Below are 13,084 nucleotides of genomic sequence, written 5' to 3'. Positions count from 1 at the left end.
TCTGCAGACGTACTCGATCATTTCATTCACTTATGCATTCATTTATTTGACATGTATGGAGTGCCTTCTAGGAACTTGTGATAAACATTAGATATACTAAGATGAACAAGGCAAGGGACCCCCCCTGGAGGTGAGAAAGGAGATTATTAAATAATAATTACTACAATACTAAAAATGAATGTCTTTGTCCAGAGGTCAGGTATATTTTCATGTACTTTACACCTATAATTCTCTTAATCCTCAGCATGGTAATTGCACCCATTATACACATGAGAACACTGAGGAGAACACTCATTCTTTCAGCTGCTGGGTTCTGTAATCAGAGATCCTATGAAAGGCAGGGGAGAAAGATGTGGTAAGGGACTCAGCAATATGGGAATACCAGGCCCAGGTAGGTAGATTTGATATTGATTGTTCCTTATACATCAGTCTCTCACAGGGGATGGGTTCCTTCCAGATTGGAATTCTCTTGCTTCAGGGAAGCCCACCCATACTAGCTGAGCAGGCATTGAGGGACCAGTAACAGGTATGAAGGGCTGAGCACTGGACTGGAGGTAAGGTGGGAACCTGCATATTCAGCTGAAGCACAGTATGTGCAAATTCTTGCTCAAGCTTGTGAGGAGCAACCCTAGTTGTTAACACCCCTTTCTATGGAAGAGGATCCAGAAAACCCACCTTATCCCACCTCTGGGTCTTTGCAAGTTCTTTTCTCTGTATCTAGTGTGCTTCCCCCCTCTGGTTTTCACTAGCTGGCTCTTTGTATTCAGATCTGAAATGAGATGTTTTTCCTTAGGAAGGTCTGCATTGGCCACTCGCTCTAAGGAAGTTCCTGGTCATCATCATATCACCATGTATTAAGATTGTTTCCCCAGAGTGGGAAGGCAGCACAATCAGGCACATCACTCTGTTTCTGATCTGATTTTTCTTGTCTGTCCATCTCCTCATTCTCAAAAGTTGGTTTCCTGAGAGGAGGACCCTATTGGACCTTGCTTCTGTGTTCCTACTACCTAGAACAGACCTGGCATACGGAAGATGCTCAGTGCTTTTTGAAAGACAGAGTGAAAAGTGGCCTTCACCAAATCATTCCAGTTTTCCAGGTCAGAATCTGAGCACCCCTTTCCCTAATGCTTAGCACACTACCCCTTGCATGAATTGGCAGTGGCCCAGCCAACTTGGGCATGAGAATTCTCCTGATGTGAGGTCTTCCTACCTTCCTGTACCTGGTGGGTGACAGGGCTGCTCTCCCATTTTGGAGCAGGATTGTGGGACCCCTCCCCTATGCCCTGATGATGTCCAAGAACATCTAGGAGGGGAGGTCAGAGGTAGAGGGAGCAAATGTGTGTGTTGGGGGCAAGAACAAGGGAGAGGGTAGAGCCTTCAATGCAGCTGCTACTGGAAAAACTGGACATCTGGAGGTTGGGGCTGTTTTTCCCTTAGTGTGAACACAGACTCTTGAACAGATGCACACAAACAGACACACACTGAGTAGAGAATCAAGCTTTGGTTTATTCAGACTGAATCTTTCCCATTTGGGATGAAGAGGGGAAGTGGGCAGGAGGGGGCATAGAAAGACAGTGCATTTGGCTCCTAAGGGCCCTGTTGATTGGGAACTCTTTTCACATGACCTTTGGGTCACCAGGATGACCAGATGAATGATGAAGGTGGTGAAGAAGGGACTGGAGGCCAGGTCCTTTTGGGTCTCTCAGACCAATTCCTAACAGAGACCAATGCTGTGACCAGTTAGGTTTTCTCCAGGGATTAAGGAGCAGAAGGCTAAGAACATTCAGAATCCTAATTAAAAAAAAAAAAAAGGCTGGGGATTCCAACTCTGTAGACAATGACGTGCAGATGACCACAGGTCAAAGCTTGGGCCAGGTCTGTGTGAGCAGCATGTGTACATGCTACATCTTCTACAAGTGGGGCTGGTGGTCCTCACCCCGTGCCTCTGTTACTTAGTGGACCTCTTTTAACCTCCCCCACCCCCCCTTTTTTTTTTTTTGCAGGAACTGAGCATATTGATGGAACTGACAAAAGAGAAACAGTCCCCAACACTCCTTAGAGATGCCCTTTCTTCTTGGTCCTCGTCCTATATGTGCAGGAGGGAGGGACCCATCTTACTCCTGGGGCCCTGGAAGGAGGCACCCCAGGGTGAGAGGTGAAGGTGCTCAGTGAGCAGCTGGCTAGGAGTGGCTGAAGGGCACCCACGCCACCTCAGCTTCTTCTAGGCCACTGTTGAACCCAGCTGGGCTGTGCAGGAACTGCCTCAGCAAGGGGGAGGCATGGACCCCCAGTTGGGGACAGCTGAGCGGTTCTGCCTGCTCAGTGACTACAGTGGAGGATGCAAGGACTGTGTTCCCAAACTGGTCTACCTCCTCATACTGTTCTGTCACGGTTCTTGTGGCTCCATAGCACTGGGAACCGCCCGGCACAGTCTGCAACTCCAGGACACTCTTTTGCCGCTCTGTGGGCAAGGGGCGCTCTGAGGTGGGCATGGGCTTGGGCTGCTCAGAGCACTGTGTGACCACTTCCTTTTTCCTAGCCAGGTCCTGGGCACTTTCCTGGTGAAGTTGGGTCTGTCCTATGTCCTGAGCCAAGTGTATGCTTTTCCCTGAGACATCATGGCTGCCTTTAGGGCTGGAAGCCTCTGGAAGCTTCCGTGTGGCTGACTGGATGGAGATGAAGGTTGGGGAGGAGGGTGAATCTCTGCTGAAAGGTAAGACTCGAGGGAGGCCTGAATCTTCTCTCAATGTCTCCAGCCTCCTGGTAGGAGAAGCAGCTGAAGCAACCTGACCTTTGGCCTCTGTGTGATTTGTGATATTGGCTTGACCCTGGTCCTCAGTATGGCATTCCACCTTGGCTTGGCTCTTGACTTCAATTGGATCCTTGACCTGCTGGTCTAAGTCACTGGGCCTGGCTCTACTCCTGGCTAAGACACTGACCTTTGGGGTACTGGGATCTTTGTGGGGTCCTTGGGAATGGTTCCTGGTGTTCACCTCTGGCTGCAGGCTAGACACAGAACTGAGGGCCTTGTGTACAGCTTCTTCAATGTCCAGCAGCCTGGCCAGGGTCTGTTCCTTCAGGCGGGCAACCTCTGTGCTGACCCGTGTCAGTTCCCCAAAGGCCTGCTCCACCGAGACCTCTGGTTTGCAGGGAGCAGCAGGGACCTGAGAGGCAGCCCCTCCAAGCTGGGGCACAGCCTCAAAGAGCCTCTTCAGGGCACGCACATCCACGCTGCTTGCTGCTTCCTTCTCCAGGGCTTGCACCTGGCTCAGGAGGCCCTGGAGCTCTTGCTGGCTTCCCTGCAGAATCTGAGGGTTCTCAGGGGCTCCTTGCTTGGAACATTCCATGGGCTGCTCTCCTGGGGGACTGGAGTCCTGCTGCGGTGAGGTGCAGTCATTATTGAGAGCATTGAACTTATGGGGCTCAGGGCTCTGGACATTGCTGCCAGCAGCATGATCCTTGGCGGGTCTGGAGGCCGCAGTGCTGAGGCTGTGTTGGGGGTCAGGATGGCTCTGTCCACTGGAGCATACAACCAGAGGCATGCAGCCCTGGCCTGAGGTGGTGGGAATTTTGGCCTGCTGAGGAATGGCTGCTTCTGTCTCACCTGGTTTGTATTTTTGTTGTCCTGTCTGCAAGGAGAAGTTGGGAGAGAGAGCTGAAGGCTTGGGCAGCCTCTGAGGAGGGTGGATCTGGGCTAGGTGTGCAGGTTTGGGGGGCACCGGGGGTTTCTTCCTTGGAGTAATGGCAGGCTCCAATTTGGGGGCCTTTGTCTGTGACCCCCCAGGGGTTTTCTGGCCAGCAGGGCTGCTGTGGATGTGAAGGGAGTTCTGCAAGGGCTTGGAGGTCTGTTGGGTGGAGTCTTCATCATGGCGGGCTTGGGCTGAGAAGTCAGGTCCCCTCACAGCAGCTGAGAGAGTAGGAGGAGGAGGAACAGAGGCATTATGGGAGTGCAGGTTGGCACCTGCAGCATGGACCCCAGAGGGCAGAGTGTGATGGGCTAAAGGGGAGGTCTTTAGGGTGGTCTCTGCAGCTTGGAGGCCCCCTGAGCAGACTTGGAGATTCCCAGGAGATTCCCAGGTTCTCTGTGTGTGGCTTCCAGGCTCCTTCTGCCCTGGCCCAGGACTCTGACCTGGGCTTCCCTGGAGTGGGCTTGGAGCTTGGGCTGAGAGGACAGTCTGCCTGTCCTTTGGTTGGGGTTCCTTCTCAGAAGGCTGGACACCCCTGGGTGGTTCAAAAATCCTCACAGGGTGAGCAGTGTAGACGCCATCCTGAATCGTCACCCACCCCTCAGGCAGCCCTCTAGGTAGTGCTTTCTCTTCCCCACTGACCTTTCTGGGAGGTGCTGGGTTCCTGGAGTCACCTCTGGCCACAGGCCTGCTGTTGCTCTGGGTGGCCCCAGTGGCAGTGGCTGGTGCTTTCAGGAGACCATCTTGGACGGGTATGGAGGTGGCTGCAGGGGCGGAGGCCTGTTTGTGCTTGTTCAGAACTTGCTGGTGCAGACTCTGGGCCTCGGCTGTTGCCATCCGCAAACTCTGCATGGCTACCTTTAGGTCTGGGGTCCCAGGCCCTGGTGGACTAGCCATGGCTCCTCCCGACTTTCCCATGGTGGCCATTCCTTTCTGCCCAGTGTGATGGATGTCTTCTTGCTTTTTTGCATCCTGCAATGGAGTTGGGGTGGCAGTTTCCCCAGCCAGAGGGATTGCCTTTCCAATGGCCTGAGGCAGGTAGGGGGTGGCTCCTGCGCCTCTGGGATGCCCCACCCCCATGCTGGGGTCCAGTGGAGGAACACGAATGATGTTCTCAGTTGGGGGAAGCTTCTGGGCCCCCTCGCTGGCTGGCACTGGACTTGGGTCAGCCGGTGGCTCCCACCGAAGGTCGTGCAGGCCACTCAGGTCTCCTTTGTCTATGCAGCTGGCCAGCAACTGCACACTTCTCCTTTCGGGGGCCCTGCTGGGTAGCTGGGGCTGTAGGGAGTAGGCCGTCAGAGAGACTAGGCCCTGCTCTGTCTCCTGCATCACCAGCCCAGTCCTTGTCACAGAGGCCCCGAGGCTACAAGCCAGCAGTTGCTGGAGCTCGGGATCCAGGTCTTCAATATTCCCACCGTTGTCAGGAGCTGGCAGCCTCAGTGGCTGGAGCCGAAGCTGGCCAGTTGGGTCCTGCTGTACCAACAGTCCTTGCTGGTCAATGTCTGGCCGGCGCAACACTTGGCGGACAATCCTGGGAAGCTCGCCAGACACCAGCTCCTCCTTCCGAATGTGAGGATGACCCTGCCCTGGGCTGGGGAGCATGTACTTAGCAAGGCAGAGGTCCCCTGGCCCTCGGGTCTCCATGAGGATGCCCCCATGGTGCAGGATGCCAGGTGTGGCATGCAGCGTCCTCAGGGTCAACTCGGCCGCAGTCTCTTGCTTCTCTAGCATCCCATTTTCTGAGGGTCTCCCGGGCTGCTCCTCCTGGAGATTGCCCCCTCGGATGCTCTCAGCTGCCAGGGAGCCCATGGGGCAATTCTCGAAGAGCCAGGTGAACTTGTGTACAGAACCTTCAGCGATGGGTCCCGGGGTTATCTTGACCCCCTGATCTTCTCTCTTGCCTGACTCCAGGGCCTGGAAAACCTCTTTCTGTCGAGACACCTGCCCCGAAGGGATCTCCACCCGGCTGCAGTATCGCACAGGTCTTCTTCCACAGGGACGGCCTGCAGAGGCCTGCAGAGGTTCAGTCTCAAAGACATGTCCATCTGTCTGTCTTTCCCCAGCCTGGACCTGACTGACCTGCAGGTGCTGTTCCCTGGAGCCCTCTGCCTGGTCCAGGGGTGGAGGCTTGAACATCCAGGTGCAGGACCGGGCCTCAGCCTTGGTTGTGGGATCTGTGACCTCTGACTCCTGCCTCTCTGCCAGCTCACTCATCGGGCATGTCTCAAACAACCACCGGATGGTCTGCACATCGCCCTTTGGGGGAGTCTCAGACTTGGGGCCTTCTTGATTCTTTCTCTCCTCTTCCAGTCGTTCTTGCTGTTCCCTCTGGTGGATCATCTCCAGGGGCTGGGTCTCAAAAAGCCACCGAGCAGTGCCAACGTCCCCAGCCACCACTTCCTGCCGAGTGATGCCCCGTACCACATCAACGGTACTGGGGCTTCGACCCAGCTGATCTAGGGGCTGTGTCTCAAACATCCATCGGTAGCCCTTCACATCACCTCCAACTACCTGCTCTCTGCTGACAGAGGTCAGGGCGTGCAGATGACCCTTGCTATCCTGCATGGCGTATACCGGGGATCCTACACCCTGGGACTGTCTAGCAGAATCAGTTGTTTCTGATCCGTGTGCACCATCTGGGGCCAAAGGCTCACCCTGTCCAATACTATCCAGGGGAAGGGTCTCAAAAAGGTTTTTGAAGGTCTTCACATCCCCCTTCACCCCATCTCTCTGGGGCACACCCTGAGACAGAGACAGTGCTGAGGAGCCATCATTGGGTAGATGCTCACACATGAGTCCTTCACCCTCCTGGTGGCCCACCCGCTGCAGGTGACCCACTTGGACCTTGTCTCTGAGAGTGTCCAGAGGTTTTGTCTCAAATAGCCACAGGGTGGAGCGAACATCACCAGGGACCACCTCTTCCTTAGGTGGAGCCTCTGCTCCAGCCTCCTCTTCCCCCTTCAGAGTGTCCAGGGCTCGTGTCTCAAACAGATGCCGCTGCTGCTGAACATCTGGGCCAGGAGGAATAAGGTCTGGGGATGGCTGGAAGTCCTTCTCATCCACCAAGATCTCCCGGATGGCATCCAGGGGCTGTGTCTCAAAGATCCAACGTGTTGCACTGACATCGGGCCGGGCCCCCTCCTCTAGGGAGATCCCCCGGATCACCCGCACCTGGCTGGGGTCTTGGTTGAAGGCATCCAGAGGTCGTGTCTCAAAGAGCCAGCGGGCAGACCTCACTGCATTGCTTTGGATCTCTTCTCGACATGCGGCCTTGACCTCATGGATGGCCCCTTCTGCATCCTGGATAGCACATAGTGGCTCTGTTTGGAACAGCTTCACGGTTTTCTTCACATCGCCCTTCAGCTCCTGGATCTCTGAGCGCAGCTCCAAGGGGCTCTGCTCTTGGATGGAGGGGCGGGAGCCCAGGCGGTCCAGCGGCCGCGTCTCAAAGAGCATCTTAGTACCCTTCACATCTCCACTGGCCGCAGGTTCCCTCACAGTAGGCTCTGTTGTCTCCTCTTGGACCCCCAGCTCATCTAGTGGCTTGGTCTCAAACAGCCACCGGGCTGCACGCACATCACCTCCCGATGGCCGGGGTCCTGCTGGCTCCTGCTCTGTGCTGTTGGCAAAGGATCCTTCCTCAAACTTTCGGGAAGTGGCCTGAACGTCTCCGCCTGGCACAGGCTCTTTGGCAGCTGGCTTCTCATGATCGCCAATGGCATCCAGCCGCCAGTTCTCAAAGATCCAGCGCATGCACTGGACATCACCCTCCGTGGGCTCCTCAGAGCCCAGGACCTCAGCCAGGTCCTCGGCCACAGCCTCGGCCAAGTTTTTGCGGAGCTCAGGGTGGATGTGCCTGTAGAGGCGGCGGAGCTCGCCAGCTTGCCGCTGCTGGTGGAACTTAGAGAAGGACTCCTTGGGTGGCGGTGGTGGCAGATCCTCCAGGACCGGGGGTGGAGGGAGGGACAGGTCCTCTGTAGTCGCCATTGGGATGGTTGGTGTGGGGGCCGCCTGCGTCTGCGCGTTGGCCATTCTTCTGAGGAGAAGGGGCAGAGATGAAGATGTGGTTGGGGGATTCACTTGGGGTGGGGTCCGGTTGCTGGGACTAACGGCAGGGAGGAAGGCCCGGGGGCTGAGTAGCTCTGGGTGACATTTACTTAGAGACTCTCTCCCTCTCTATGTCATCCTGGCACAGGGTTCACTTTGGCTGGTGTGTGAAAAGTCATGAACTTAGGACATTTGGACCCGTCCATCAAGGTTGGTCCCTGATTCCCTGACTTGCTAGGGGGACCGAGGGTCTTTCCTTTGGCCCCACAAGGGATGCCCACCCACATCTCCAGTGGAAAAACTGGACGTGCCCATCCTTGCCTTCCTTTGTCCAAATCAGTTTTTTTTTTTTTTTTGCTAGACTTTCAAGTGAGTGACCTGGGGTCATCTTGACTGAGGAGTCTCAAGAGATAGGTCCCTAAATGGGTGACCGATTTCTCATCGAGAGGAAATTCGTACAAAGAACACCAGAGGGCGTGCTGAGCACTTTGATTAGAACCTGCCCAACCTTTACCTCTGGGGTCTCAATTCCAAACTTTCTCAGGCCCAGGGAGATGAAGCCCAACCCATTATAATTAAAGATGAGGAAACTGGGGCCCAGAGTCAGATCTTGGCAAACAAGTGGCAGGCAGTGCCGGCATGAGGGAGGTCCCTAGACCCTATTTAGGGCCTGATTCCCAAGAAATAAGAGGGTAGGGGACGTGAAGCTTTCTTATCGGCCATAGTACCCCCTCTCTTCCTCAGCAGGCCCCTTAGGAGAATAGGAAGGTGACATCTCCAGGGAGGGAAGACTGTGGATCAAGGTCCTTTCTGCAGAAACAGCTCATGGAGACCCCTCCCCAATCATGGGTAAGCAAGCACAGCTTCAGGTCTGCTGGGTGCAGGGCCTCACGGTTAAGATCGACCCCTGAAGGCCCTCCACCCACTCCGGGCCCCAAAGCTGGCTCCTCTTCTCCCTCCCTCTTCACGTCAATCAACTTCTATCAAGGTGTGACCTTTCTCCACTCTATCCCCGCCCCTCAAGCCCTTCTGGTCTGTCTCATGTATGTCTTATCTGTCTCGTGACAGGTGTTATGACAGTCCCCAGAGGCCAGTAGGCCAAGAATGAGAAGCATGTACCCCCGTCTGCTGCCTCTGATCCACTACTGTGCTCCACACTTGGTTCTAAATATAGCTGAGGTCCTGGCCTTGGAATAGGAGCCTTGTGCTTGGAGGGACGTTTGGGCTCTACCACTGGGGATCCTGGGTGCCTGTGGCCCACGTCATCTCCCGCACTACCCGTGGTTCCTAGAGGACCCTGCCTCCTGCCTTCTGAGTTGGTGCCAGGACTCTGGTCTGGAGGCCAACCAGGTGCTAGAGCCTAGAGATCTCCCCCTGGCCAAAGGGGCCCGGGGTGTGGGTAGGTGCAAGGACACTGGCAGCAGGTAGGAGACAGGACTTCTTCCTATGGCTACCTCGGAAGGAGGAGACAGAAAACTGAGACCTACTTGCCCCAGCTCACCCACACCTGGCCTTTTCACCAAAGGCATGAGAGCCCTAGGGAGTATAAGGTCTGAAACCTGTGGCGTTGAGTCTCATCAGTCCTCTGCAGGGTTTCCTTCCGTCTCTGAGCTGTGATAAGGATTTCCTGCCAAAACCAAATTCATGCCTGTCCCCACCTCTGCTCTAGCCTGTCGCCACCAGATGTCAGATGAGCAGATGTCATCTACAGGCCACCAACGCTACCCCACCCCCACTCCCAGGAATCTCCAGAATCCCTGCTAGGGTCGCCCGGCTGATAGCACAGAGTCCAGGGACGTCAGAGCTGATCCTCAGAGGTCATACCTCTAATGAAGAAGTTCAAAGGGGGAAAACTGAGGCTCAAAAGAGGGGAAAGGAGCTGTCCAGGGAGGCTTACCAAGGTAGTGGCAAAGTCCGACACAGATTTCCTGACTCTGGGCCTGCCCATCTCCACCCCTGTCTGGCCTGAGCCTGAGAGGGCAGAACTGGGACCAGGCTTAGGGAAGAGTGAGCCCCAAGAACTGTCCCAGAGCTTGGGCTCTTGGGGCTGGGTCAGCCTCTCAGGATGACTCACCTCTGTCTCCATCTCCTCCTTGGCCCATCCTGGCCTGCTCTATACCTTTGGGCAGACTCAGATTTGGTCTCCTTGCCCGGACACCTACCATCTCTGGCCTGAGGACTTTCCCACAAGTCAAGATGATGGCCTGGGTTACAGGCATCCCGCCTGGGTTCAAGGACATCATGTGTGGGGAGCTGAACTCAGGCCAGCCCTAGGGAGATATCGCTGGTACCAGATATGCCAAGACTTTCACCCACAACAGCTGGGCATGGGGCTCGTCCTAGGCTACATTTCTGGCCTAATCTACTGTCCCTACTCTGCCTGGCTCCTTCCCAGCTCTCTTCTGTCACTTTTTCCTCCAGATTTTGGGACTTCCAGAGGCTTCCCTGAGAGGAATCCTTGAAACCTGAGGAGCTCCATACCTGTATTTTAAAAACCGAAATTCCAGGCCTGGGGATATGGCTCAGTTGGTAGAGAGCTTGGCTCACATGCACAAGGCCCTGGGTTCAATCCCCAGCACCACACACATAACCACCCCTCCCCCCCCCAAAAAAAAAAATCCAGGCCATCTCCTGGAAGCCTTTCTGAATTGCACCAGGCAAAAGCCTGTCCCCTTGGCCAGCCTAGGCCTGTGGCAGCCACTCTGAGCTCTCCTGTGGGACTCCTACAAACTCATGTTACCTTCTTTGTGGATTCTTTATCTCAGAAACTCCTCCACTCACCAACACCTGTTCTTACCATTCAACCTCCCTCTCTCCTGGGTTCTACCCTGAAACACACATCCCACAGGGTGCAGAGGGCCCCAGCCTCAAGAACCAGCCACGCTGGTTCTTGACAAGAGGGGAGATTACTTACCGAGGGTTCCGCTTGGCTGGTGGGGTGTTTGGGGTCTGTAGCAGGTGGCTTGGCTGGTGGGGTGTTTGGGGTCTGTAGCAGGTGTGGCCTAAGCGTCTGTCGTCCTGCTGGAGAGTCTCGCGTGGGTTGGTTCTGTTCTGTGGCTTGGTCAGCTACCTTCTCACTGCCTGTCTCTGGGTCTCTGTTCTCTGCCAGCCCCAGCAGCTGCCTTTATTTTGCTGGTTAGGGGGTGGGCCGGAGAGGGGGCGGGGAGGGAGGCTATGTTCGGACTATTAAGTGGTGCCGCTATTTTTAGGGCTTGTGGAAGTCACTCTGCCATCCCGGGGAATCAGTTACATGTCTTTTGGGTTGGGGAGGGGCGACAGAGGGAAATGGGGAGAGCTCCATTCATCTAAAGTCCGCTCTGAGAATTGGGGACAGTGAGTGACTCAACTGTGGCGTGGGGTGGGGGTGTCCAGACTATTTTGAAGGAATGAATAAGGAGGAGCATTTGACACTGGGGTGGCCCTGCTCCTTCATCCTCTGAGCCTCCTGTCTCTGTGCTGGACTGGCCTCTGACTCTTGCTATATACCACCATGTCAGGAGACTGGAGGCTCCCCATGGGCAGGGCCGGGCTTCTCTGTCCCCAGCAGGAACACCTCTGAGAATAAGGCCCAGCTCTTTTTCTCCTGGGTTCCCCAAAGCTTTCCTCCCTTTTTCCATTCCTCCTCATGCCCCGCAGCTTTGACTGAAGCAGATTGGGGGAACCGTCTGAATGACCAGGCCTCAGCTCTTTGCTAGGCCTGATTTTTCAAAGAATCCTACGAAAGAGTTCTGTGGTCTCCATACCCCATCGTCCGGGTCCTTGTCTACTTCGGAACTCTTCCCTCTGACTCAGGGCCCAGACTTCCCGGGAATGGAGGGGAGGGGAGGGGAGGAGAGGCATGTGGGAGCTGACCGTGGGGTTATTTCTGACCCTGGAGTCATCAGCTTCCCAGTCTCAGACAGGATGGGGGTGGGGAGAATCACACCTGCCTCCTCTTGGCTGCCTGGAGCCCCAGGGACCTGGCAGCCTTCAGGATCCTGCACAGGAGCCAGTGTGGAGGGACATCAAGGTATTATCCACAGCACATAGGAAAGAGGATTTTATCTCAGGTGGGAGGCTCGGCTCCTTGTCTAAGGGTGTGCTGGTCTGGTGTGTTTTGTTACCTTGCAGACGTGGTCTTCCTTCTGATGACCCAAAATGCCCTCTAGGGCCAGTGGGGGATGCCAGATGTCGCTCACTTTTTCCATGAAGTCAACATTAGTCATGCACCGTCTCCTGGGGGGTGGTAGTGGGGGCATCTGGAACCCCTTCTCTCTTCCCTTGTTTTTTTCTATCCCTCCACCTGCCAGGCTCCTGTCTTTCCCAGGGCATAGGAGAATGCTATATGCCCTTCTTTCAGGCTAGGAAAGGAGGGGGGTCCTAGGAGGAGCCTTCTCCCTGCAGACAGTGAAAGTGCCTATCTTCTAGGGTAATTTTGAGTATTAAAGAGAATTAACTTATGAAAGTTTTTTTTTTTTTTTGGTCTGTTTGTTTTAGTACTGAGGATTGAACCCAGGGTTGCTTTGACACTGAGCTATACCCCCACAACTCTTTACATTTTTACTTTTGAGCTAGAGTCTCTCTAAGGTGCTAAGGGTCTCACTAAAGTCATTGAGGCTGCCCTCAAACTCACTGATCCTCCTGCCTCAGCCTCCCAAGTCACTGGGATTACAGATATGCACCATGGTGGTCTGCATGCAAAGGGTTTTGACAATGCTCAGCACACAGCTAAGTACACCCAAGTGCTGAGAAGTGCCTGCTTTTATATACATGAGGAGAGAAAAGCACCCAGGGCCTTCCCTTTTATAGTCTCTTCAAGGGTGATAAGTCATGGGAGAAATTCCTTAGGCTTCAATATTAAGAAAGAGGCTCTACCTGGACATCTAGTTTGTTTTTTTTTCGAATACAGCTGTGCTGTTCCATGCAGTCACCATTAGTCATGTGGAGCTATTAACATTTAAATATATTAAAATGAAATAAAATAAAATAGGGGCTGGGTTGTGGCTCAGTGGTAGAGTATTGCTGGCATATGACCCTGGTTTCGATCCCCAGAACCACACACACACCACACCATACCATACACACACAGAAAAAAAAAAAAAAAAGAAAAGAAAAAAGAAAAGAAAAATTTGGTTCTTCTACAGTAGCCTTATTTTAGGTGTTCTGTTGAGACTTGTGACTAGAAAGTGCCATATTGGACAGTGTGGCACATTTCTATCATTGGGTAGTGCTGTTACACACACTAAACATTTTATAACATATGATATTTCCCTCTTTGGCTTGGCTGCTAGGAAGCTCCAAGCCAATTTTTTTAGGCTTCTCCAAGAAAGGACAATTTGTAGCTTACATCCTGGATAATGAGGGTGATCAGC

At 54.2% G+C, this 13,084-nt stretch overlaps 1 protein-coding gene across 2 annotated transcripts; it reads right to left on the bottom strand.

Annotated features, from left to right (window-relative positions):
- Positions 1-1,986: 1,986 nt before the first annotated feature.
- Xirp1 (xin actin binding repeat containing 1) lies at positions 1,987-10,837 on the bottom strand. 2 transcript variants are annotated; one of them, XM_021732342.3, is made up of 3 exons: positions 10,648-10,837; positions 4,329-7,722; positions 3,766-3,907 (listed from the first exon to the last, which is right to left on the bottom strand). In XM_021732342.3, the coding sequence occupies exons 2-3, from the start codon at positions 7,716-7,718 to the stop codon at positions 3,899-3,901; spliced, it is 3,399 nt and encodes a 1,132-aa protein (XP_021588017.2). In that variant the 5' UTR covers positions 7,719-7,722; positions 10,648-10,837; the 3' UTR covers positions 3,766-3,898. The 2 variants fall into 2 exon arrangements, with proteins under 2 accessions (XP_077894229.1, XP_021588017.2); XM_078038103.1 differs by having other exon boundaries at positions 1,987-7,722.
- Between the last annotated feature and the right edge of the window lie 2,247 nt (positions 10,838-13,084).

Source organism: Ictidomys tridecemlineatus, chromosome 2 (genome assembly GCF_052094955.1).
Source record: "Ictidomys tridecemlineatus isolate mIctTri1 chromosome 2, mIctTri1.hap1, whole genome shotgun sequence".
NCBI classification, from domain to species: Eukaryota; Metazoa; Chordata; class Mammalia; order Rodentia; family Sciuridae; genus Ictidomys; species Ictidomys tridecemlineatus.
Note: the sequence above shows the minus strand (reverse complement) of the source record. Positions and strands in the feature narration are given on the sequence as shown.

Coding starts and splice junctions, on each gene's coding strand:
- Xirp1 (XM_078038103.1), bottom strand. CDS start 7,718: ATGGCCAACGCGCAGACGCAGGCGGCCCCCACACCAACCATCCCAATG.